The following is a 27851-nucleotide window of genomic DNA, read 5'->3' as shown; positions in this document are numbered from 1 at the left end:
ACTATATCCACGTGGTTCTGAAATCTAAATGCATTTTCTGCATTAGGGTAAAAAAACCTCCCTGCTACCTTTCCTACCGACCTGTATTCCTAAAGACTTACCTGGCTCCTGTCACCAATCCAGCGCTGTCTCATCTCCAGTACAGTGGAATACTATACTATTAAGGAAAACTCAGGCAAGCATACTTTTTACTTACGTATTTAAAAGAGAGATATGGCCAAAGCTGCTATGGATCACAGGAGTACACTTAGTTTTGCACTCCTGTGACCCAGATTCAGCTAACAGCAGGCTAAAGCCCACTGTTGACTGATATCACAGAGCCAGTCCAGGCCCTGCAGGGATCCTGACAATAACCTGCTTTATAGACATCAATGTGGTAGGGACCTTTTTTCAAGAGCACTGAGTGCAGTAAGCTTGGAAAGAATGCTGCTCTAGTTAAAAATGTGTCCAAACCGGCTGATCAGTTAGTTAATCATTAATGGCTTGTCTAAAGGTTTTTATTTGCTCCTTTTTAAAGAGTAACTTCACTTTTGTTGGGAAAAAATAGCAAATAAAAAAAATATATATATAGTGTATACAACTGCGACACAAGTCATATAAATAAATGTTTTTAAAAGATACCTTGACTTTTCAATCTACAGCCGCTGTAATTTTCTTAAAATGCAATGCAATATGGCTGCCTGGAGGTGTGCTGTACACAGAATATGTACAGGATGCAACCCAGGAAAATTGTTTCCTGCTTGTGTGATTGGCTCACTGATTTTTCCCGAAGTCTGCACTAAGATGCAAGTCAGATTTCAGGCATCCCCTGCATAACAAATGTTATTTTTGGTGAGATACTCCCAATAGGAACATGTCTAAAGGGATTCAGGTCCAGCAGCTTTATCTGTTAGTGCCCTGCAGCTGCTGCGGCTGATTGATAATTATGAAACCACTTCCATAAGACTCACATGGGCACAGAGGAACAAACAGTGATTTCTTCAGAATATCAAAAGGTAGGAATCTGCAACAAAGTTTGTTAAAATCCTTGCAATGTACATAGACCACCCAGAAAGAAATGTTTTTTCCCAACAAAAGTGGAGTTACGCTTTAAGGTGCTAGGTTGTGTATAGATCGACAATTTAAGGTCTGCTGATGAAATGAATAATGTTTTGTTTTCTTTATTATTTAGGTAGGTAATTGTGGTTTGTTGGGTGATAATGGGGAGCACAATCCCATGTTAGGGTCGTAAAAGAAAAGACTAGTGTAGGGATTTGCTGCCTTCTACTGTCAGACGCTAGTATCACACTGGAATGTAAAATTAAGCATGTCACTTCCTGGCTCTGGGGATTGTTGGGAAAAGATCCTGGCAGGAGGAAGGGGAGTGAGAGAAGGTCTCAGACCACATTTCCTCTCCATGCTACTAATACAAGATCAGAAGAGACAATAATGTACGTATTTCTTTGTTCTAATAGTTTAACCGTAGCTGCCAATAGCTTCTTGAGTGTATTGCTGAATTCTTCTGACAAACAGAGTATCTCTGTCCTATTACTATCTCACATGCACAGTGCCACATAACTAGGACTGCATTCCAGACTGGTTGGGTAACAGCTGGAGGGTCACCTAATCACTGCAAATCTTGTCTTCAAGTCTCCAACACAAGTACAGATGCTGCATCATCCTCAGATGCCCCTGCAATGGGACTTTGCTGCAACATTCATCTGGAGTTATCTCTATAAATAACTATATTTACCTGGTATATGTGTCCAATTCCACCAGGACTCCTACTTGGCCCTTTGCTGACAATATCAGTTTGTACATTGAACATACTGTATGTACAGATATTAATTTTTTCTTATATAAAGCTTGTATTATTTCTATAATAATGTGCATCTATATGCTTATACACTATATTATCAAAAGTATTGGGATGCCTGCCTTTACATGCACATAAAGTTTAATGGCATCCCAGTCTTGATCGGGAGGGTTTAATATTGAGTTGGCCCACCCTTTGCAGCTGTAACATCTTCAACTTTTCTGGGATGGCTTTCCACAAGGTTTAAGAGTGTGTCTATGGGAATGTTTGACCATTGTTCCAGAAGGGCATTTATGAGGTCAGGCACTGATGTTGGATGAGAAGGCCTGGCTCACAGTCTCCGCTCTAATTCATCACAAAGGTGTTCTATCAGGTTGAGGTCAGAACACTGTGCAGTCCAGTCAAGTTCCTCCTCCCCAAACTTGCTCATCCATGTCTTTATGGACCTTGGTTATGCACTGGTGAGCGGTTATGTTGGAACAGGAAGGGGCCATCCCCAAACGGTTCCCACAAAGTTGGGAGCATGAAATTGTCCAAAATTTCTTGGTAAGCTGACACCTTAAGAGTTCCCCTCACTGGAACTAAGGGGCTAAACCCAACCCCTGAACAACAACCCCACACCATAATCCCCCTCTCAACAAATGATTTGGACCAGTGCACAAAGCAAGGTCCATAAAAACATGGATGAGCAAGCTTAAGGTGGACAAACTTGACTGGCCTGCACAGAGTCCTGACCTCAACCTGATAGAACACCTTTGGGATGAATTAGAGAGGAGACTGTGAGCCGGGTTCTCGTCCAACATAAGTGCCTGGTCTCATAAATGTGCTTCTGGAAGAATGGTCAAAAATTCCCATAGACAAACTCCTAAACCTTGAGGACAGCCTTGCCAGAAGAGTTGAAGCTGTTATAGCTGCAAAGGGTGGGCCAACTCAATATTGAACCCTACGGACTGAGACTGGGGTGCCATTGAAGTTCAAGTGCTTGTAAAGGCAGGCGTCCCAATACTTTTGGTAAAGTGTAGTTAATGTTATATGCAGGTTGCGATAGTTCTTCTGCTTTCAATTACTCAGATTTGATTACTGAATAATTTCAAAGGAAGGGAATTACCCTCTATTCAGAGAGGCCCCGTCCTGGCTGGAGGCACAGCCAGCTTTATTATCAAACCCCTCTTCCACTTAGCAAATGCTCTGGTTCTCTTATTTAGCTATTATTCAGGGCCATTTCTCACAACCCCCCAAAAAGAGGGCTTCACTAAAAAAGTGGGTCTACTAGATTGTCACCCATATCATTTCAATTAATTTTTTAATAAAGGGTTATACTGACTTAAATCAACATGTTCTTCTAAGGCTGCTTTGCTGGTTTTTCTGGTTTCTGCTTCAGGGGACAAGCTGCCTGGTGTGACTGGGAAGATTTGGCTGTGAGATGTGGCTGTCAATAAACTAAACGATGGATTGTTGGCCAAATATTGTATGCTTTCACCTTTATATACAATCCTCTCACTGGATAGTTTCAGTAGTTACCTCAGGACTGGATAGTTTCAGTAGTTACCTCAGGACGGCCCGCTGAAATAACCGTAGGACCGTCTTTACTCCAGGTACCTTAATTTCCAATCACTATCCACTGTAAATGGACAGTGGCTGGTAGTCTGTAATTTGGAGAACACAGTGACTATTGCTAGTGGCTACTGTTGCTGGCAAATTTTTCATGCCAAAATCTGACATGCTGGTTGTGCCCAAGTCAATCGATAGATCGACTTGGGTACATTCAGCCTGCACATAGATGGTTTGAATCTTGGTCGGTCCCTGCTGAATCGGCCGAGACCTGAATTATATATGGTCAGCTTTAAAGCATTTGTAAAGTCTCGTTTTTTTTCCTATAAAAATAACAAACATGTTATACTTACCTGCTATGTTGCAGTGGATTTGCACAGAGCAGCCCCCATCCTCCTCTTCTCTGGTCCCTCTTCTGTGCTCCTGATCTCTCCCTCCTGTTCAGTGCCCCCACAGCAAGCAGCTTGCTATCAGGCACCCGAGCCAAGTCACAGCTCCCTGTGTCTATTCAGACACAGAGCCTGTCCCGGCCTCGCCCCTCTCTTTCCTGATTGGCTAGGTGAATTTGATTGACAGCAGCGGCAGCCAATGGCATGGCTTCCGTGTCTCGGCCAATCAGGAGGGAGAATCTCGGAAGGCTGAGACACTCATGGACATTTTTTAGGGGGGGCTACTGCACAAAAAAGACTTTTTATGTTAATGGATATAATGCATTAAGATAACAAAACCTTATGACTTTACAACTCCTTTAATGTTTAAAAGTTGTTAAGTCCCCGTTCACACTGGGGCGACCTGTGAGGCGACTTGGTCGCCTCACAGGTCGCCGTAGGTCGCCTTCCATAGGGAAGCTGCGGACCCGTTCTAATAGGAGCGACACAAGTCGCTACGACTTAGAAAAAGGGTCCGGAGCTTCTTTGGGGCGACCCGGAGCGACCGTCATAGACTTCAATGTTATGAAGTCCGTGCCGGCTGCTCCGAGGTCGTGGCGCGCTGCTCGCACCGCGACCTCGGAGGTCGCCCCCCCAAGTCGGATCGCCCCTGTGTGAACGGGGCCTAAGGGTGATATTACAAGTTTTAAAATGAAATGTTGTTATTTTATTTAAACCTAATAAAGGGACAGAGGCCTTGAAGTGTAACAAACGGCAAATTTTTGTTTTGTTTTAGATAAGAGTAGAGAGGAATTAGAATACTGGTAAGGTTTTTATTGCTGCCTGTTTACCCACTCTATTTGTCCTGTTTACCATTATCACCAAGAGTGAAAGTGAAAGAAAATTGCAAATGTTGGGTTGCTATCAGAACAGGAATAGAAGGGAAATCACCCAATTGGGACACTCGTTCTGTGAAGGAATGTGATGAACACTTGTGAATTAAGCAAAATGTCTATTTTTCTATGTGTATTTTTCTGTACATGTGATGAGGAGAAATTAAAGGATGGCGCTCAGGTGTGTTAATAGCTGTGTGTTAATAGCTGTGTGTTAATAGCTGATAATTACCCCAAAGGAGACATAGATAAATGATCCAATAAAAGTTTATTTGTTAAGTCCGACTTGACAAAGCTACCAATGTAGCGAAACATGTCGTTGTGGCAATCGGGAGGCTCTGTAGAAGCGAGCGAGCATCTTCCTCCAAGCTCCCCGTCCTTCAGGTGATTCCCCCGCCGGCCGCGGACACACACTCGGCTGACAGCGCTGATAGCGGTGACGTCATCAGTGTGCGATCCCTCGGCGCTCACAGCGGGCATCAGCGTAGCACAGCGTGGGCTCCGGTCCAGGAAGCGGCCGCACACCGGACCGTGTGAGCCCCTATCTCCGCTGGGACCCGCTTCTCTATGCCATCTCCATCTGCCAGCTTTCTCCTTTCCCTGGGATTCACATCAGGGAGTCGTGCTGAGGCAGCAGTGATACACAGAGACTTCATGGACTGGTAGGAGGAATCACTCATTTAACACATTGCTTTTTATCTTTGGATTCATGGAATAAACTTTTATTGGATCATTTATCTATGTCTCCTTTGGGGTAATTATCAGCTATTAACACACCTGAGCGCCATCCTTTAATTTCTCCTCATCACATCTACAAGCTATCCAATACTTAGGATTGGGCGAACAGTGTTTTTATGGATATTTGTGTTTTACATGTTTGCATGATATTTTCAGGAAACTACCTGTTGGAGTAGCGCCAGAACTCTTTCTTTGAGCTAGTTTTCTGTACATGTACATATCTTTTTCCTGTCTTCCTTACTCAAAATGGCCGTTACTAGATACCCCCCACCACCACCACCAACAATGGAATGTTAGAAGAAAGATGGAGCCTTGGCACAGTGCCTTCAAGAGAAGATAACATTCATAAACTTGAAGGGGACTTCCTTATAATGGACATGACTAATCAGAAAGCTGCAAATAATCAGTATTATGCTAATATTATGCTTATGACGTACTAACATATGACACTGCCTACTAACTATTTAAATACGCTGTACATTATAAATAAACAGGAAGTATAATTTACCTGAACAATGTGTGTCAGTCTGTGATATCCTCGTGCATGCACTCTAATTACCTATCTAATCAGATCCAGCAGCAAGAAATCTATTTTGAACCTGATTGAGGTTCGCGAACCATTACAGTTCTGGTGACTCTGGTGACACTTTGGAGGGATTTCCTCTCACTTCCTGGTTTGACTATGGGACAGGAAGTGAAAGGAAATCCCCCCAAAGGACACAGAACCTGACAGGGGTTGTAACCCTCGATTACTCTATCCAAAAATGTGCCTTTTGTTCTGCTTTAAATTTTCCCACAAAATTATTTTCTTTATTATCTGGTTGTGTATTTGAGGTATGATCGGTGATAATAAGGTATACAATCCTGTGTAACATAAGCACATTATTTCTACACATGGCACACAATTAAAGAGATACCAAAGCTCTGCCTATTCCAAGCAATTTGCTAATCTGTACATTATGTAATGTTTCTGTGATTTACTAATAGAGGTACATTAAACACTCCAATGTGAATGATGGATCTTCCCATAGTGTAGGATAGTCCTAGTCTACAGGATAAAAACCTCTCACATTGGAAATGAACTTCTGCAAGTGAGTACCCGGAAGCACACAGAAGAGTTGCTGCATAGACACACAAATATACAAATAAAGTATTAGGCAGGCATCTAGCCCAACCTAGCAATGTCTACATAAATATTATTTAACTTTTTGGTTACCAGAACCTTTTCCCCCAGGTAACCCCCTTAATTCCTAGAATGTCTCAATTATACCTTTAGGCTGGGTTCCCATTGTAAGTGGAACGGGTCGCAGCAAGGGGTCCAGTGCATCCCTGTTCACCGTTTCAGGTCCGAATTTGGTCAGAATTTTTGGCTGAATTCAGACCTGAAAAGGACCAGAAGACGCACAAGACCCTTCTGCAAACCGCTCTGCTACCGTCTCAGAGCTGTGCGGACCGGCTCCACTGAGAGCCGGTCAAAGTCTCCTGATATGAGAATTGGATGAGGGGTAATCTGCATCCAATTCACACCAGTGAATCCAGCCTTAAATTTTTGTAGCCTACTCTAACTTATTTTTTTTATTTGCTAGGTGCTAATTAGGAAGAAATTGTTAAAGATTAGAAAAAAAATTATTTTCCTGTCCATTCTTTTAACAAAACATTAACGTAATTTGCCTATCCCCAGGTATAAACCAAAAATATAACCTTAAGGTCTTTTGATTAAAAGGATATCACATAGTTGTGATTTTCAAGTAAAGCAGCAGAATTGTAGAATTTAGGCCTAGTATACATGGGCGGACTTTCGGCCCATGTGTACTGGAGTCGGTCCGACAGCTTCTGTCAAAGGGGCATGATCGAAAAAAGATCTGCCGATCAGCTTCCAATCAGCGCTCTCAGCCAATGGCTGAGAGCGCTGACCGCAGTGTTGTGGTGAGAGGGTCATCCCCCTGTCATAACACAATAGCACAGCAGGGGAGATCACTGTACTAACAACGGATAGTTAGTGCAGCGGCTCCGACTTGAGCTATTCGTTTTTTTATTTTTTTTTCGTTCAACCTCCAAATGACATTGTATTCACTAATTTGAGTATTTGGTACTCACATTGCCACTGCAACTTTGGCTCTGAGGAAGAGGGTCCTCCCTCGAAACGCGTAAGCCATACAAGGCTGTGAGGACGCCATCACGCTATTCAGCAGTAGAGAAGTGTCCTGGGAGCGAGCAGTCCCTATTTCCTACATGCTTGTACATATCCTATGTTTGTGAGTATATTGTACGCTACCTTCTTTAAATTTTAATAAACTTTTTTAGTGGTAATGCACAAGGTCGGTGTGACCTTCTCTTGTTGTTTTCTTGTAGTGCTTTTTAGATACCCTTGGTCCTGAAGAGGGCAGCAAGACCACTCCATTTGTGCCTAAAAAAACACCTAGATCATTTACCTTTCCGCACACCACTCGAGTGCAGGAGAGATACTTTTTTATAAAAAAATTAAATCCAGGGACTGACCACACCCACAAACCACACCCTCATTTGTAGCCACACTTACAAGACTTTGACCCCATTTGTGAAACTGAGGTCCAGAATTAAATTGTTGAGGCACGCATTGCGCACTGCTACAAATTGAGGGTATGGCCAAATTGCTGGAACAGTGGACAGGGCTTAAAAGGGCATGGTTAAATTAAACCTAAGTGTAAAGCATAGAGTTCAAGAGTCAGGATTATGTAATGCAAAGAATTCAGGGTACTAGGCCAAACTGGGTAGCTTAGCCCAATCATAACAGGAGAAACAACAATGTGATTGGAATTTGGCCAGCTGACAGTGCTCAGATCAGACTGTGATAAGGTGACACACATTTCAAACCACAATCAGGTCGGTTTAGCTGTGTTTTGCAGTGTGTAAAACTGTCCCATGCTCAGGCTAATGCATATGAATGTAGGAACTTATCAAAACAAAATAAAGCTAAGGAATGTAGGGATTGCCACAGCCAACTTCTACTACTAGTAAAAAAAAAACATTGGTCTTCTAGTGTGTATATACCTGCAGTGTTTAGTAGCTACACTGATGTATTTGTAGTTCTCCCAGGTATCCAGCATTGTGTTATTTAATAAATGCCACACATGAGATGGACTGACCTTCTTAAGCTTTGCCTTGGTAATTGACAGATCCCTTGTAAAATCCGATGCTGCTTGACAGTTGCAGTCAACCTGGGAACAGGGAAAAAGTATTTCACCAATGAAACCTTCCCTCTGAGTGTTCCGATCCCGTGAATATACTGCTAGCCTCAGGGTCCGTTCTTTCAGATTCTCTTGACTATATCTGAAGAAAGCAAACTTTTGTCCTCTTTCTGAATCTTCTGTTGGTCCATATTGTGGCTCCAGAAATCCAGGAAGGAGATAGGCTCTGACAAATGAGTCTTTCTTGCGATGCAATCTTTTTGGAAGATTGGAGAAGCCAGTTACAGTTAAAGTAAGAGCTTCTTCACTCAGTGAGTAATATAAGGTAAAGTGCACAAGTGGCTGAGCCTTCTGCTTAACCCCTGTGAATCCATCAGGTTCAGTACGAGAGAATGGCATTTTCACCAAACTGGCGCGATCACTCTCTAAAGTACCATCCCCAAAAACAGTGCTCCTGCGCTTCAAAACATGCTTGGTCTTTCTTGGTAGCTGGTAAAGACTGGGCAGAGAAGATCTAACGTGAATAGATCTGTCAGATATAGCATTTTGCTCATGTTGACATGGTTGTGCATCATCTCCTCTGGGTGTAATGTTCCCATCCAGAGTCTTGTATTGATTATATACGGACACTGAAATAGACCTTTCTGAATTATTAGACAGCTCAAGGCTTTTACTGTCCTGCAGTACAGAGTCATTTTCATGGTTGCTTGTAGATTGCTGCCTTCGTCTTTTGTGCCAACAGATGGCACAGCCTAACAGAAGACAGAAGCACAGCAGGGCCAATCCAGCTCCCAGGAGTACCTGCAAATGGACTAAGCCAAAAAAAAAGGGGTTTATATAAAAGAAAAAACTGAATAGAAGAACAGCATCACTTTTTCATTTCATTTTTGTTTTGTCTACTATCTTTTGCCATTTTATGTATACATTAACATTAGTTCTTTGGATTTTTAATCACTAACTTTAACTAGTTGCTTACTAAGAACTGCTATTATCAAATCGCAACATAAAATAAATAATAATTCTAAGCAGACAGATGAGGAAATTCTAGTAGTAGCAGACTTTTTTCCACATTGCAATTAAATGATATGTGGTGAAAAGCTTTACAACATCCGATGACCAATAATATCTCTGCTTTAAATAACTACAGTATTCCCAGGAATTAGTGAGAGTTGGACTATTCAATTTGCTGGACATTTTTTGTGTTACTAAATCCTTGTACTTAAAGAAGAAAAATTTGGTCGTCCCATAATAAATGATTTTGAAAATGCTCAATGGAAAATTTAACAAAATTACAATGTGGATAATTTAGCCAAATAAGGCAAAGTCTGGGGAATGTGATGTTGAAGGAAAAAACAGAAAGGGATAACAGGTGCCATTGCGTGCCAAGCAACAAGTATGAACTTTAAAGGTCCATGAGAAGTAATGTAATCTTGTCTAAATAACAAACGCCTTAAATTTATATATTTTTAGTAGTGTTCAGGAATCAGGATCAAATACTTAATTTTCGAAAACTTTATAAAGACATGAATACTGTAGAAATACAATAAAAAAAAACAAAGTAACTCAAGGTTTCACATACAGTAAGAGATATACAGTACGGTACATTCATCCAAATGAGAGAATCGTAAAACATATATAAAAAACTATGTGCAGCTGGATAGTCATCTGAAAACATTGATGTTTATTGCGTGAAAATGGTAAGTAAGGAGCATTTGAGGAAGCTTTCCACACTGGGTACAAAGTGCTTCTTGGTTCTCTGATTATATGTTGGGAATATTATGTGGTGGGTCCTCTGCCTAGGTCACAGTGTGGTGAGGGATGGTCAGGGGGGGGCAGCCCATGCCTTAATGAGGGGTTAGTGGCAAGTTGTTGAGGAAGAGAATAAGTGGGCATAATTAAGGGAGAGACATTGGAGGGGGAAGAGTGTGGGGGTAGGAAGAAAAAGGTAGAAAGAAGAGAAGAGGTGAGGAGATGGTGGAGGTTGGGGAGAGGGGAATGGAGGTCTTCTCTTCTCCGCAGAGTTTTAGAAAGATCCTGTCTCCTAAAAGCCCTAATCTGCGGTACAACGAATTTAAGAGCACAGTACAACAAAGATACCTAGCAGTTACCATCATTTTGAGATTAGATGGCAGTTGACGACTCTTGTAAATACAGTATGTCTCCGTAGACTTGAAATACGACCATGACATCCAGGTGGACCTGAAATCTTCTTCAGCGTTTTTAAACATAACCGTTAAGTCTCCCATTTGGTAAATTTAATTTATCAATTCCAACCAAAGTTGTTTAGTTGGAGAGCCGGCCTTCTTCCATTGCAATGGAATGCATGCTCTCACTGCATTGAGGAGATGTATTGGTAAGGAGGCTTTATACTTGCAGATGGACCTGTCTGTCATTTGAAGACGGCACGGGACTGGGATGCTTCGTTTCTTGCATGAATACCAGATATTTTTACATTCTACCAAAATGAATTGCCCAAGTCATCATTATTTTTTACTAAAAATGTAATTCAAGTCTCTGCTTTAGAGTTCTATTAATAGGCTTTGAAATATGCAAATCTCAATAGGGGAGCAGCTGACAAATGTAATGAAAGGATCTAGTAAAGTTCCCAACCAAAAATCTGATGAGATTTTGTGAAAAGACCACAAAGTAGTGTTGTCTGTGCTAAAATTATTAAAATTTGGCACTAATATGACAGACTCCAGTAAATATGAAACACAAAAGAAGAGAAAGGTGGCACAAAAACATACCAAATGTGAAGGGGAAAAAAATAATACATCTTACTGGTGTTATTGCACATTTCATTCTCTTCCAAATCAAACATTATTAGGGGACTCTCACTTTCTCACAGGCTACAGTCATATACTGCAAGTACTGAACAAAAATCTACACGCAAGAAACAGACTGGAAAGGGAAAAACTTTTTTTTCATGGTACTGTAATTTACGAAGTTTACCACGCTCTTTGGCATACAGCTACATCTTTAACCCCTTCATGCTTAAGGGCAAAACAAATCTTATTGCCTATGCACAATTCTGCAACTTTGACATGTGTTAGTAAAACTGTACATATCATCACAACTTCTTTGAGCATCCAATTGTAATATACTTTTTTTTTCAGGACGAATTGAGCTTTCATTTGGTGATAAATGGTAAAGGTTTTCTCCTGATTTTTTTTTTTATCAGAGGAAAACTGTCTTAATATAGGAAAAACATTTTTTTTATAAACGTAAGTGTATATTGTTACTACTATACCCTACCACCAAAGAACAACCCATAATACATTCTCTTGCTCCCAACAATCGCAGTAATACCACATTGGTATTACATGTTATTTGTTGTTTGTTATTTGTTGTTTGTACCAGTAGTACAGCCCACAAACAATAGTGCTTTTTTTTATCCTACCTAAAACACACTGACACTAACTGACAATGATACTAACTTAGAAAATGTTTGTTTGATTTTTTTTTAAACCCTGTCCAAAATATACTGACCGTAAACTTTGACCCTGACATTTGACACAAACACTAACCCTGAGACTGACCTAGATCAAACATTAATGTAGGTATTTCTTTATTATTTTTTATTATTTACATTTTTTTTTTTTTTTAAACACACATTTTTTTCTCTCTCTGAAAGTATTGAGAAAGATACAATGTATCTTTCCTCTCTATTCACAAGAGAGAGAAACACAGGGGCAGGCGTCACAGTGACTGATCAATGGGATAAGCCAATAAGAGGCTATCACCAGTGGCGGCCGGTTCATTGGGGGCGCAGGGGCGCCGCCCTACCTATCCATGCATCCGGCTCCCTAATCTACATGCAGGGGCGCTGGACGCATGGAGTTCAATGGGGCTTTTTTTTCCCATCACCTGATTAGAGCCAAAAGGGTTTAATAGGGTGATGCAAAGGGTGGACCTGGGGTGCAGAGCAGTGCGTCCCGAGCCCACCCATTGTGTGACAATAGCGAATGAAAATTCGCTATTGTCACACGGATCCTCCTCCTGGCCAATCAGGGAGCGCGTCTGATACACGCTTCCTGATTGGCCGCAAGGCAAACCCCATGCCATTGGCCGAGGAGGAGGCGGGAGTGGGAGGACTCGTGGAGACGCGGCGCCGGGGGACTGAAGAGAAGCCAACGCCGGGACTGATCCAGGACTCAAGGTAAGTGCACTGGTCTGGGGGGGGGGGCGGCACACTGCATTGAAGGGGGCACGCACGCACGCTGGTCTCTGCATTGAAAGGGGCATGTAAGCTGGTTGCTACATTGAAGGGGGCATGTACACTGGTCACTACATTGAAGGGGGCGTGTATGCTGGTCACTACATTGAAGGGGGCATGTACGCTGGTCACTGCATTGAAAGGGGGCATGTATGCTGGTCACTACATTGAAAGGGGCATGTATGCTGGTCACTACATTGAAAGGGGCATGTACGCTGGTCACTGCATTGAAGGAGGCATGTACGCTGGTCACTGCATTGAAAGGGGCATGTACGCTGGTCACTGCATTGAAATGGGCATGTATGCTGATCACTACATTGAAAGGGGGCATGTATGCTGGTCACTGCATTGAAAGGGGGCATGTACGCTGGTCATTGCATTGAAAGGGGCATGTACGCTGGTCTCTGCATTGAAGGGGGCATGTACGCTGGTCACTGCATTGAAGGGGGCATGTTCTCTGGTCACTGCATTGAAAGGGGGCATGTACGCTGGTCACTGTTTTGAAGGGGGCATGCTGGTCACTGTTTTGAAGGGGGCATGCTGGTCACTGTTTTGAAGGGGGCACTCTGGTCACTGTGCATTGAAAGGGGGCACGCTGGTCACTGTGCATTGAAAGGGGGGTCACTGTGCATTGAAAGGGGGTACGCTGGTCTCTGTGCATTGAAAGGGGGCACGCTGGTCTCTCTGCACTGAAAGGGGGCACACTATACCTTAATTACTGAAGGCCCCTTTCACACTTTTGCAACCTCAAAGTCACACAATTTTTTACAGCGTTTTTTGCCGCAAAGCAATGCTTATTACATTTTTCTGTTTGCGCACCCCCAAAAATTTTGAGCACCAGCCACTGGCTATCACAAATGATCAGGTGACCTGGAACTGGGATTTATGGGATCCGATTGTTAGTACGGGACCCGGGGCTGTCAGTGAGACCCCAGTCTCTGTGCTGGGAGCGTACCATGCTCTCCCAGCACAAAGACAGATATGCGCCCCCAAGGAAAAAAGTCCAGTCCAGCGATGCCACATTTCTACATACTGTCAGCGTCAAGAGGTTAATTCGATACCTTTTTGGCTAGTTAAAGTGTATGTTACCCTCATAGGTTTGTGCAGCCTATTAAATTAGGGTGTGCAGTGTGCACCCTAAAGCTCAAAAACGTGTGTGTGTGTCTACATATATATGACCCTGGGCACATTGATCTCCCTGCCGCCACATTGAAAGAGAAGTGCGTAAACACTTCTCTTGTGACAGCGTCAGATCTTACTCATCTTCCTGCCAACAACACACAGAGCGATAATACTAATGTGCATTGAAAGATTAATGTGTGCCCAGGCACACCTGGCACACCTTGTGTGCACACCTATGGTTACCCTAAATATTTTTTTCTGTGTGTTCACATATGTATATTTTATAAATCATAGTCGTTACCAGTTTTATGTACTTCTTCCGTCTGAAGTATCTTGCTGATCCTGCCAGTCACTTTTCCTCCATGTTCAAAATTGACCACACAAAGCACGGAATCTGATCTGTGTTAGTGTGGTCAGTTTTCATCATTTGGCTGGCCATTCAGAAGTACAATGGCCAGCCAAATGCATCCCTTCCCCAATATCAGGAAAAAGATATGCATGACAGAACTTTTTAAACTTGTAAAAAACGTAAGATTGTTTCTGAAACTAAGAAAAACAGTTATGGTGCCTGCATAGTTATAACTGTATTAGAAAGTGTCTATAACAGTGTTTCTCAACCTTTTTTGGTCCAGGCACCCTTTACAATTCTGAAAAGTCTTGGGGCACTTTTTTGCGCATTCCTGTGTTTTTCAATAAGCTGCCCTATGCACGTAGAACAAGCAAAAAAGGTTCCAATGCCTTGCATTTTTAACATTGCGCCACGCCAAAATGCATGGTACTGCAGTACTATGCATTTTAGCAGACGAGAACACATGCATTTGATAGATGCATGTGGGTGCCATTACAAATAAATGGCATCCCCGCACGTCTGCAAAAAGGTAGCACGTTTTTGTGTGGTGCAGGAAAACATGCAATTTCGCACATGTTCCCGCACCACACCTGGCGTGGACAAGCCTTAAAATTTAGTTTGTGAGGCAGAGTTCAGTGGTCAGTAAGTTGTAATGCTGAGTTGGCTTGTACCTGTAGAAATCAGTGACCAGTATGGTGGCGGCAGTCAGTGAGAGGTATGGTGGCAGCAGTCAGTGAGCTGCATGTAGTGACAGTCAGTATGCGATATGGTGCCAGCAGTAAGTGAACGTTATGGTGGCGGACATCAGTAAGTAGTATGGTGGCAGCAGTCAGTGAGCAGCACATAATGGCAGTCAGTGAGCGGTATGGTGGCAGCAGTCGTAAGTGAGTGGTATGGTGGCAGCAGTCAGTGAACGGTATGGTGGCGGCAGTCAGTGAACGGTATGGTGGCGGCAGTCAGTGAGAGGTATGGTGGCAGCAGTTAGAGAGTGGTTCGGTGGCAGCAGTCAGTGAGTAGTATGATGGCAGCAGTCAGTGAGCAGCATGTAGTGGCAGTCAGTGAGTGGTATGGTGGCAGCAGTCAGTGAGTAGTATGGCGGCAACAGTCAGTGAGCGGCATGTAGTGGCAGTCAGCGCATGGTATGGTGGCAGCAGTCAGTGAGCAGTATGTAATGGCAGCCAGTGAGCAAAAGCATGGAATGCCTGCTGGAGAAGCCTCTCTACATCAGCCACTTAACGCACCACTGGAGATAAAGGAAGACTAGCTGGGCTGCTCTCTCTTCTCCTCCATTTTCAGCTGCTGGATCACTGAGATGTGTAAGAAGGGAAGAAGGTGGCCACATCTCCGGCCCACCAGGCTGTCTTGGGAGAAGTTGGGGGAGGAGAATTGCATGTAGGGAGGAGATGTGCATGCCACAGCCAGCTACCGGCCCCCAACCCACCCCCTGTCCCCGACCTGTACCTCCTTCTTAGCCGTGAAGGCAAGTGGGGGGAAACTAAGTACGCTGAGCAGGCTCCCGACGCACTCCTTAGCAACCGATGGTGCCGTCGCACAGCACAGAGTTCCACAGAATCCCACAAGACCAGCCCTGCTTCAGCTGGCAGTAAAGCATGTTTGCTTGCCTTAGCTGGTGCCGTTTTGTAAGCTTTTGCTATGGCACCCCTTGGGACTCTTTGCGGCACCCCGGTTGAGAAACTCTAGTCTATAACATTGTATGTTCACAAATACAAAGGCCTCATGCACATGAATGAAAAGAACAGCCATTTGATTGGTGTTATTGAAGCTTTCGGAATGCTTTGTAAAGCCAATGTCTGAATTTTACACTGACAACAGACTGTGTAGTACACATGAAAAATTTGAATCACCTTCACTTTGGTTTTTATCTGGTTGTCAACATCTGGCAGGTGTTGGCAGCTCACAATGCATGCCAAACGCCTCACTTCGTGTCTATAAAAGCATGCTGTAAATGCACCCATAGCATTTAGTGGAGTGGAGCAGCACTCTGAGCTGTATGACCCTTCTGTCCACAGCTACAGTGATGCATACAGAAAAAGAAACCTGTGAGGAAGTTTTCAGGCGTGTATTTTCCTGGAGAATGGGAAAGCATTTCTTTCAGAGAGAAGCTTAAACAAAGTGACTTAAAATGATTATTGATTATTTTCTTTTGTACATCACTACTATATTACTTCTCAATTTATTTTTTTTAAATCTTTTTTAACATCAAGGTAACACTTGTTCTTATTCACTTGCGTGAATGATGCCTGTTTAAATTTGTATTGCTGTTAAAATTCATAACTTTTAATTTTTTTTTTTTTACATTTTTAACTGTTTTAATTTGTATTACTATCTGTATAAACAAAGACATCTAGAAATATATGTTTCAGCTCATCTTCACAATTATAATATACTCTCTAATTACAAGAATAGCTGTCACAACTAAGAAGCCATGGGCATCAACCTTCTGAAACCAAGTATCCAACAGCTTCAGGTCAATTTCCCCTTTAAATATACATCATTTAGGTACCCAAAGACCTAAACATTTCTACACTAAACTTTAAACCCATATTACTGACTATCAAATGTGACCTAGTGTCATGGTCCGAAGGTACTTTCACCTGGTTCAGCCACACTAACATAGAAACATAGAAACATAGAATGTGTCGGCAGATAAGAACCATTTGGCCCATCTAGTCTGCCCAATATATCTGAATCCTATGAATAGTCCCTGGCCCTATCTTATATGAAGGATAGCCTTATGCCTATCCCATGCATGCTTAAACTCCTTCACTGTATTTGCAGCTACCACTTCTGCAGGAAGGTTATTCCATGCATCCACTACTCTCTCAGTAAAGTAATACTTCCTCATATTACTTTTAAACCTTTGCCCCTCTAATTTAAAACTGTGTCCTCTTGTGGTAGTTTAGTAGTTAGCATACTCAAAATGATAATGCTCCCCACCAGATTGACATACCTCTTCCAGACCCCATCAATGCTCTTACCACCATGATTCATCTGCAAACTATGGAATGAAAAATGGTCCACAATTATTTTTTCCATACTATACCATGCCAAATTTAAGGAATGCATGGGATTCCCAGACCTCATTCGATATTAAGAAGCATCACACCTAGCACAGCTGTTAGAGTGGTATATTACATCATCCTATAAACATTGGTTCATTATAGAACAGAATTTTAAAACCCTCCCCTATGAAGTCTAGCATGTCTACATGCAGACTTACCCAGCCACCTCAAAAAACACCTGCTAATAAACCCAACCTGGACAATATCCCAAAAACTCTTCTCACACAAGATCTCCTCTTAACTGTCACCTCTCACCCCAATTTTGGGAACACCAGCCTTCACGCCAGTGCACCCAGATGTCCCATTTCTGTCCCTATCTAAAATGGGCATATTCAGGGTGTTGCACTTTGCCACTCAAAATTAATTCATGGCTCACACAGAACTCAAAGCCACATTTGGCGCCTCCCTGGATAACTAGAAAGTACTCCAACTCACACACTTTTCAAATTTTACATCCATTATCAAAACAAGCTCAATACACACTGAGCCCAGCTACAACCACCCCATTTGAAAAGTTGTGCCTGGAGCCAACTTCAATGAAACATACCTTTTCACTATATAACCTTATTTCTATAAAAGCCGTGGTCATACATTCATGGAAATTAACTGGATCTTACAGTTTGTACAAGAATCATCAATATCCCAAAAAATGCAAGGGCACAGCTACAAACCACTTACATAAAATCTACGCTCAAAACTCCCTGCAATGTTGGCGCTGTCAATCCCACTAAGGAACACTTCTGCACATATTTTGTGAAGGTCCCCAAGTTTAGCCCTATTGGCAAGGGATGATCGAACTTTTCAAAAGTTCGGTTCGACCAGAACACCCGAACTTCCCAAAAGTTCGGCCCGGATTTCAGAACCCTATTGAAATCAATGGGACCCGAACTTCGGTAATCAAAAAACACCATTTTGAAGCCCTAAAACCCAATAAATGCCCCTAAAAAGTGCCTAGGGTTCTGGGTCATGCCCCAGGGACTATTAATCACACATATAAGTGTGTGTATATATACCCCTATACAGAAGTTCAGATGTTTTGCCTGCCTCCAAAGACCCCCAAAAAATGCCCAAAAAAAACCCATGCAATACCACACCTGGGCGTTTTTTTTTTGGCGCAGGCGTTTTTTTGGGCATTTTTTTGGGGTCTTTGGAGGCAGGCAAAACATCTGAACTTCTGTATAGGGGTATATATACACACACACTTATATGTGTGATAGGAGCAGAGACATATGCCTGTTAATTATTTCATTAGCGCAAGCATAGTGTTCTGCTATTTTCACACCTATATGTGTGTAGGTGTATATATACATACATGTGTGTGTATATATACCCCTATACAGAAATTCAGATGTCATGCCTGACTCCAAACATGTCCTGAAAAAAGCCCTATGAACGCCTGCAGCAAAAAGCAGGCTGACCGGCGAGAAGCCATATCGCTGCTCTGTAAGTGGCCTAAGAGAAACAATCTTTTCTCTATAGCGGTCACCCTGACATGGAAGGGTTTTGTCACCCTGCCATAGCAGTCAGAGTCAGTTAACCCTACACTACACTACAGTCCCCTTACACTTAACACTTTCCCTACAGAAACTAGATTATTAAAGCTAACTAAAGTGGAAAACTACACTAGATATCCCTTTCCTCACACTAAAAATTGCTAAATGACACTTTGTATCAAAAGTCACAGAACTGCTTCCACTCTCTTCCATGTCCCTGTATTACAATGCTAGGAATTTGGCGGGGGCTATCTTATATACTGGGGGGCGTATTCACTAATGATTGGCCTCTGGACCCCCTAGTCACTCCAATCACATTCCCAGCATTCTCCTGTCCCCTCAATTGGTTTTTACTGATGGTTCTGGTCCAATCACGGGCTTTTAAAGCCCATTTCCTGTCCCATTGCATTTTGGTCGGTTCTGGTTGCTGAATTCCGAACTTTTTCAGTAAAAAGTTCGGAATTCTGCCGAATTTTGAACAGTCAATGTTCGGGTCGAACCGATGGTCGATCCGAACCATTCAATCATCCTTATTGGCAATCAGTTCAACAAATCTGCCACAAAATTACGGCTGTCCAATTGAACAATGACACCCTTGGCCCTGTCATTCTTTATAAACCATCTCTCCATTAAAAAGGTACAAAAAATCATTACTGATACATCTGCTAAACACTGTGAAAGCATGTATTCCAGTGCTCTGGAAACAAACCTCCCCACCTACTTTGTTTATCCAAAATTAATGAGACGAGACACATGGAGGATATCACAGTCTCACTCTACCACAGGAAGGAAAAATGAAAGAAAACGTGGTATTATCGGAAAGACTTCCTATACGCTCCCAAATATAAATCATATTTCACATGAACGACATGGACCCCCTCTACATATGCCTAAATTCATCCAAAGTTGTGTAATTGACATTTCACACTAATTTGACGCCTGCTGAGAGACATTTTTCTCTTAACCTCTTTCCTAATTTGATCCATCCTGATTACCCCCCTTCATAGTTTCAATTCACTGAGAACCCCCCCTTAAGTTCTTCTCACCCCCTCCATACTTGCCTTCCTCCCACTCACACCCTGATATGTAACCTTCTCATGTGACTTTGCAGTCCAAAATCGATGGACAAGTCGCCCAAGTGTGAAAGAGGCCTTACAAAGACTTGAGAGACAAACATTTTTTGACTGACATTTTTGATGGGGACAGACTTTGCCAAATATTGTGGCTCTTCTTTGCAGAAAATACCTTAATCATATCATATATTAATTTACAGAGGCTTATCTGATTATTTACAATGGTTGGCGTTATTCAGTCTGTAATTTGTGGTGTGACTTGTGGTGTGTACAAACACGTTGCCTGTAATGTGAATTAAAATATTAAATGCAGCGCTATCAGAGCATGCAATCTAATTTCATGTGAACCAACACTAAAAAGAATTTGCTAGAAATACATTACTATATACACTCACTGGCCTCTTTAATAGGTTCAATTGCTTGGTAACACAAATTGCTAATCAGCCAATTACATGGCAGAAACTCAATGCATTTAGGCATCGAGACATGGTGGTGACATTGCTAAAGTTCAAACTAAGCATTAGAATGGGGAAGAAATGAGATTTAAGTGACTTTGAACATGTCATGGTTGTTGGTGCCGGACAGGCTGGTCTGAATATTTCAAAAACTGCTGATCTACTAGGATTTTTATGCACAACCATCTCTATGGTTTACAAAGAGTCCGAAAAAGAGAAAATATCTAGTGAGCGGCAATCGTGTGGACAAAAATGCCTTGTTAATGATAGAAAGGCAGCAGTAACTCAAATAATCATTTGTTACAACCACGGTATGCAGAATACCATCTCTAAAAACACAACACATCCAACCTTGAAGCAGATGGGTTACAGCAGCAGAAGACCACATCAGGTGCCTCTCCTGTCAGCTAAGAACAGGAAACTGAGGCTACAATTCATACAGGCTTACCAAAACTGGACAATAAAAGATTTGAAAAACATCACTGGATCAGATTAGTCTCAATTTTAGCTGGGACATTCAGATGGTAGGGTCAGAATTTGGCACAAACAACATGAAAGCATGGATCCATCCTTCCCTGTATCAATTATTTAGGCTGGTGGTGTAATGGTGTGGGGGATATTTTCTTGGTACACTTTGGGCCCCTTAGTACCAATTAAGCATTGTTTACACGCCAAGGCCTACCTGAGTATTGTTGCTGACCATGTTCATCCCTTTATAACTACAGTGTACCCATCTTCCAATGGCTGCTTCCAGCAGGATAATGCACCATGTCACAAAGCTCAAATCATCTCAAACTGGTTTCTTGAACATGACAATGAGTTCACTGTACTCCAATGGCCTCCACGGTGACCAGATCTCAATCTAACAGAGCACCTTTGGGATGTAGTAGAACGGGAAATTTGCATTATGGATGTGCAGCCGACAAATCTGCAGCAACTGCGTGATGCCATCATGCCAATATGGACCAAAATCTCAGAGGAATGTTTCCAACACCTTGTTGAATCTATGCCACAAATAATTAAGGCAGTTCTGAAGGCAAAAAGGGATCCAATCCCGCACTTGCAAGGCATGCCTAATAAGTGCTGGTGAGTGTGTATAATCTCATAATATTTGTTACAGTTTTTATCACAATATTCATGAAAGTCCTTAAAAGTGTGATACAAATTTGCATTCTTCACGTTTAAATGTGTTAATCATCTGGAACTTTATGTGTCAAAACCAGGAAATTCCCCCAGTCATGTGCAACAAATCCTATTAAAATCACTGCTGCGACCAATCAAAATGTGCTTCCCCACTCCTTTGGAAACGGACTAAATTTTGTCCTAACCTAAACAAACTTATAATAGCTGGGTTGGACATGCAAGCATTTCCATAAAACAAAAATACAATCAGGACTCTTCCTCTTCTTGTTAGCCCACACTCAAAGACAGGAAGATATAAACAACAACTACATATGATAAAACCATCCAACAAAAAATACAATAATACTACACTTACATTAGAGTACACGCACACAGGAAAACAATTTAATGCAAAGACTTCCTATGGACAGTCACATCCAGCCATGCACTGTAGAGTGCTGGGTTCTAACAAGTGCAATGTCAGTCTCTGCCTATCAATCATGTTAAGATAACTGATTACTAAGTTGTCCCTAATGATGCTTACCCCAGGTTCAGGTCATTGCTCTGTACTGTAAAAATCATTTGTTTCATTTGAGCCAGAATGTATAGCTAGGGTTGTACTTTAGGCAGTACAACTATTAGAGCTGCGTCCTGCATACACATAAGACGTACTGTCATCTATTCTCTTGTACTCTACCTTTGCCCATTCATAGAACACCTTTTGTATTGTGTCACAGAGAAGAGCAAGGTAGAGAGGAAAACAACTCTGGATTTCTGTGCTCTCTGGGGTATAAAATTAGACAAACTCCACAAGAGAAACAGTCTTCACTAAAATTTTACTTTATTCAGATGGTCCAGCACTACCTTACTACCTTCACTGCCTCATCATCAACATACATACAATTACCACTCAACATTATAGTCACTGCCATCTTACCAGCATTACTCTGCATATACTTACAAACCTTCATGGTATCGTACAGGGCACCCCCAAATAAACCTATCATCCACTACATTAAAAACTCACTTATCCACTATATTTACTTGAGTCTCATTTAAAAAGTCTCCACTGGGCTCAAGTCTCATGGGCCCAGTGGAGACTTTTTAATGCAGAGAAGTTCTCGAAGTCCTGCCACTCTGTCCACCTCACCCTCACAATCATTCTACCGTAACGCATAAGGTACTGCTATGCAGTACCTTATGAGTTATGGTAGAACCAGTCTAACTCATCTCTTAACCACTCTACCATAATTCATAAATGTTTGCATATATCTGCACTAGTTCTTTTTTTAGGCTATGCCACTTTATTTTTAACCGGTTATCCTGCCAGTAACACACTTCTTGCCCTACAATGTCAATACTCCCTCACCATTCTGTATCTATAAAAACACTTCTTGCCCTGTGATGAAAACACTCATTTGCCATTCTGTATCTATGAAAGAGCAGCATTGTCATCCTAGAACAACAAAGTGTGTTAAGACTACATAACACATTATCCTCTCTTCATCTCTCTCTCCGCATCTCCATCACTTTGCTATAAAATGTAGAAGCAAAAACTAGAAAGCCTATTTATACAATTGGAAAAACAATACTTTTTGCTGCAAAAAAACATTGTTTTATTAAGTAAAGATTTCCAGATTGGATAAAAGGGATGGTAGAAGAAAAAAGAAAACAAAATGGGTATTTTAAACTCCTAAATATTGCCCTGGATACTAAACTCTCTTTTACGTGACAAGAAGTAATTGGAAAACTTCTCCCTAATGTACCGAGCCTTCTCTGTGCTTCCTACAGAGGGCCAGGAAACATTCCGCACGTCATGGACAAGGCAATCCTCCAAATTGTATTCTTCCCTCTGGTGCACAAAATTTTGGAGAGAACAAGCACTCTTGACAAGAGTGTTGATATTGCTTGGATCCATTTGAATAGCACCTCTAAAGTCCACAAATCGCTGAGCCCATGCCAAACGATAATGGAAAAACCTTCCTTTTCATATTTAGGCTTTGTTTTGAGTAAAAAGGCTTCATTATGGATGTTGACAGAGCAAATGCCTCATCAGCCACTATCACATAAGAAAGGGATCAAAGGGATCACCATTTTAAAATAAATGCCTTCCACTTGCAGTGTTAAATTTCTAAAAACCTGGGGAGTCAGTGACTTAAAACTATAACTGCTATCCAGAATTGCCTTTAGCACAGTGGAGAAATATTTCTTGTAGCTCTAAAATTTGGAGCCACCATTTCAGGCCATTTGAATGTGAATGTGTTTGCCATCTAGCACTCCATTACAGTGGCCAAAGTTGCTGTTCTTTTCAAACTCTTTTTTGATTTTCATCCATTGTTCCTCTATTGGCCCTGGCATTACAAGACTCCTCAGCAGGCTCCAAAAAGGATCACGTATTTTTGCAAAAATCTGCAAAAAAAAACACAATATTATAATAATATAACAGGTTCTGACTTTCCATTCCTTTTCTGCTTCGCTAAAAATTTGTTTTTTTTTTTCTTTTTTTTCTGTGGTCATGTTGGAGAGAGATTGAAACACTTCTTGTCCTGAAGTGAAAGGAAAAATATTAGCTCAGACAGCAATTCAACACAACAGATCCTCTTATACTTATACCTTCTTTTATTCTATTAAACTTAATTGGTGTGGCCTAGGACGAGCTAGGAAAATAGGTGATAAATAAATTACAAATGACTTACCTCAGTGTTACCAGGAGACAATCCTCTGGAGAGACTAGATGCCTCATATTGGTTCTGGATCATATCAACTGGGGTCTCAGGATCACCAGCAAAGTATCAAAAGTTAGCACTCTCATGTGGGCATAATAATAAAGCTTCTGGGGATAACTGTGCAACTCATGGCACAGGGTATTTAAGTGCCCTCAGGTAAGTCTCTGGGGCACAGTCTTATGCATCCAGTACTGACACAGTACCCCTTTGTTCTTCTGCGGGGTCGTTCAATCCAAAATCATCTTCAGCTAGGCCAAGCCAAGCATCAGCTGATATGATAATGTAAGAATGCATGATCATTTCTTAAAAAAGATGGTTGAGTCTATAAGTGAAAACAAAAAAACAGAGCAAAAATATAATAAAAAATACCACAGGAATTACTGAAACTGACAGATCACACACAAAAAACTAGCCTTACCTCAAAGCAGGCCACTTATTGTACATCACTTCCACTTTAAATTGTTTTAAGAGGGCATGAGAAAGGATTAGAACCCCTGTCCGGTTTGTACTGATATCTGGAGAATTGTAAGAAAGAGGAATAAAGAAGACTTTTTTTTCTGTCTCAGATTTTCTTCTCTGTGATCTGTGTTCCATACCTATTATATGAAGTCTGTAAACCATATGAATACAGTTCTTTTCACCCTTCTTATAGTGTGCAGTTTTTGTGTGCAGGGGGCAAGCAGAAGAAAGTTCAAAGCTCTTACACTACTATTTAGAGTAAATCTAACAATAGATCAGCTAATTTAAGGCAGCATTCTCATGCACATACCATTGTAATGTGGAAATATCAGCCAAATAATCAAACAACTTGAGGATTCATGATTGCAAGAGAAAATCTAAGAACAGTAAATTACAAACAACTACTTTCATTTCCCTTGAGGCAACACCTCTCTCACAAAGAGGTAGACTGTTTCTGATAGTCCAGATGGCCAGCTGGAGGGTTCCTGGGATCTGTTCCACTGGAAAGTGGCATGAAGAGTTTCTGGTATAGACACCCTGGTAAATGGCTTTAAGCACAGGACCACCCCACTGGAAGCTCAGCACCCTGGACACAGTTGAAGCAGTGTCCTCTGCTGTAACGTGGTTTTTCTTCTGAAGCTACATGCTATTGTGCCCCAGACCAGCTGCCTGCACACCAGATAAAGAACGAGGAGGATGAGACACCTTTTGACAGTTCTCATTGCCAGTCACCTCTTTTTCATCAGGCACAGTCTTTCCAGGCTGACAAGTATGGGAGTCAGGGAAACTTATATTCGTTAGGTGTGTCCAGGATCCCAGGGGCTTGTGGGCAAACAGAGGAGGGCAGGAGCCCACTGGATTGTGGGACAAGGAATTAAAGGAACCTGCACCCAAAGCTAAACAAGGTGGGTAAAAAGGGACTCCACAAGATTCTTAACTCAGGGAGTATTCAGTATTTAAATTGCAACTTTTTCCCTATTTTATTACTGCACAACCTGCGCCTCCACATCACCACAAAGGTCCCCCCATCAGAGACCCACTCAAAGATGCTGCAGTGTGTAATGGGAAAAAGAGGCATTGCTAAAGCTGAATTTCAGGCATGAAAGTTTAGTTAGAATAAAGTTGGCAAGGAGGTCTTCACCTCACCTCTGTACTTCTTGTTTGCTGCCGTGTCTCTGCCCCTCCTCCATCATCCATTGACAAAATATGTGGCTGCAATGAGTAAATGGCACTTCGCTACACTGGAACATTTAACAGACCAAAAGGGAGCAAATGAGAGAGGTTTGTTGTAAGGGTTATCATACATTTTCACACTTCACTTCCACAACTGACCTTACATTTTGTTATTTATAGTAATCTCTGCTAATGCAATACTAATATTTAAGAGAGGTATGAACTCCAGAGAGAGATATATAATTTGCTCCTGTACAAATCATTAGTAAGACCTCATCTGGAATATTCAGTTCAGTTTTGGGCACCAATTCTCAAAAAGAATATATCGGGGAACTGGAGAAAGTGTAGAAAAGGGCAATCAAACTGATAAGAGGCATGGAAGGAGATCAGCTATGAGAAAAGATTAGAGGAACTGAATTTATTCCCCTTGAGAAGAGGAGATAAAAGGGGGGGGGGGGTATAATCAATATGTATAATTACATAAGGAGTCCATATAGTGAACTTGGTGTTGAGTTGTTCACTTTAAGGTCATCACAGAGGACAAGGGGGCACTTTTTATATCTAGAGGAAAAGAGATTTAATCTCAAAATATGGAAAGGTTTCTGCACAGTAAGAGCTGTGAAAATGTGGAATAGACTCCCTCCAGAGGTGGTTCTGGCCAGCTAGATTGAAGATTGCTTTAAAAAAAAGGCCTGGATTCTTTCCTAAATGTACATAATATAACTGGGTACTAACATTTATAGATAAAGTTGATCCAAGCAATATCCGATTGCCTCTTGGGGGATCAGGAAGGAATTTTATCCCCTGCTGTAGCAAATTAGATCATGCTTTGCTGGGGTATTTTGCCTTCTTCTGGATCAATATATATAGGATTTTGTATATGGGTTTGTATGATTTTTTTTTTATTGGTTGAACTAGATGGACTTGTGTCTTTTTTTTTGTAATATTCACCTTGCCTGGTTTATAGAACTATGCTCCAAATGAAGGATGAATATGAGTATTTCCTTGCTTTGCCAAAATGCCATGAATATTGGCCCTCTTACTCCCATGCAGTTTCTCTGCACCATTAGTAATGGTTGTTCAATATGCCATTCATTACTGATGACTGCAAGGCCTAGGCTAGAGTATAGGTAATAGCTATACTAGTTTATAAACGTCTGCAGTATTAGGTTTTTCCTTGTCCAAGATATGTGTGCTGGGAAGAATGTGTTACCTGTGTGATTTACAAAGAATCTGAGCCCATCTGTGGAAAAAATAACAGCTTAATCTCTACGGGTTTACTGATAAGAGGGTGGAATCTAAAAAAGCAAATACAGGAAGTAAAAAGCAATAACAATTAAAGATCATGGGTGCAACTTATGATACACTTGTTTTAAAAGATTATGATTCCTTAAATATTCTAAACCTCTAACTACAAATATTTAAATACCCAGGTAATATTTGTATGCATATATATTTTAAAAGCATAGTTAAGAGCCTTTAGTTACAAACCGTCATCTCTAAACTGATAAAACTCATGATTTATATGGAGTAACAACAGGGAACAATTCAGTGGTAATTGCTCCTATATAGACAGCGGAAGGGAAAGATTGATTTACCTAGAACATATTCATTGAGGTTACAACAAATAATAAAGATGAATTAACTGCAAGGTATTTAAAGGACTGAGACACTCTTTGGGTGTGTCAGGTACAAGAGTCATCTATTACTACACGTCTTGCTGCATATAAAAGCACAAAGCAAGCTGAAGATAACATTAAAGTCCACAAACACTCATTAGGCAAGCTTTTTAGGTGATTGAACATTGCTCCATCTCCCTTCATTGAGCAGAGACAGTTTGGAAATGATTATCTGTTCCTTGCTTATGTTAATGGACTGTTGATAGCTAAATTTCCTCATCTCCTTCTCTTATGTCTATATCCCCCTCTTGTATGGCCCCTGCGGCAGATATTCCATTTATACTGTTTAATAGTAAATGATAGCCTGTAAGCACTTTCAACAGTGCATTTTGCACTATAGCCTATACAAAGAATTTATTGTGGTAGAAATTTCAAAGCTGATTTTAGAC

The 27851-nt window shown here is 41.4% G+C and overlaps 1 protein-coding gene across 1 annotated transcript in view; it reads right to left on the bottom strand.

Annotated features, from left to right (window-relative positions):
* The window catches only part of LOC309552070 (synaptotagmin-4-like), a 91586-nt gene that overhangs the window by 62308 nt on the left and 1427 nt on the right, over window positions 1-27851 (bottom strand). The window contains exon 2 of the mRNA XM_082252840.1: window positions 8471-9324. Coding sequence (XP_082108966.1) covers window positions 8471-9324 — 854 coding nt within the window. The remainder of the gene's footprint in view (window positions 1-8470; window positions 9325-27851) is intronic.

Source organism: Pelophylax lessonae, assembly GCF_965119305.1.
Source record: "Pelophylax lessonae genome assembly, chromosome: 4".
Taxonomy (NCBI): Eukaryota; Metazoa; Chordata; class Amphibia; order Anura; family Ranidae; genus Pelophylax; species Pelophylax lessonae.
Note: the sequence above shows the minus strand (reverse complement) of the source record. Positions and strands in the feature narration are given on the sequence as shown.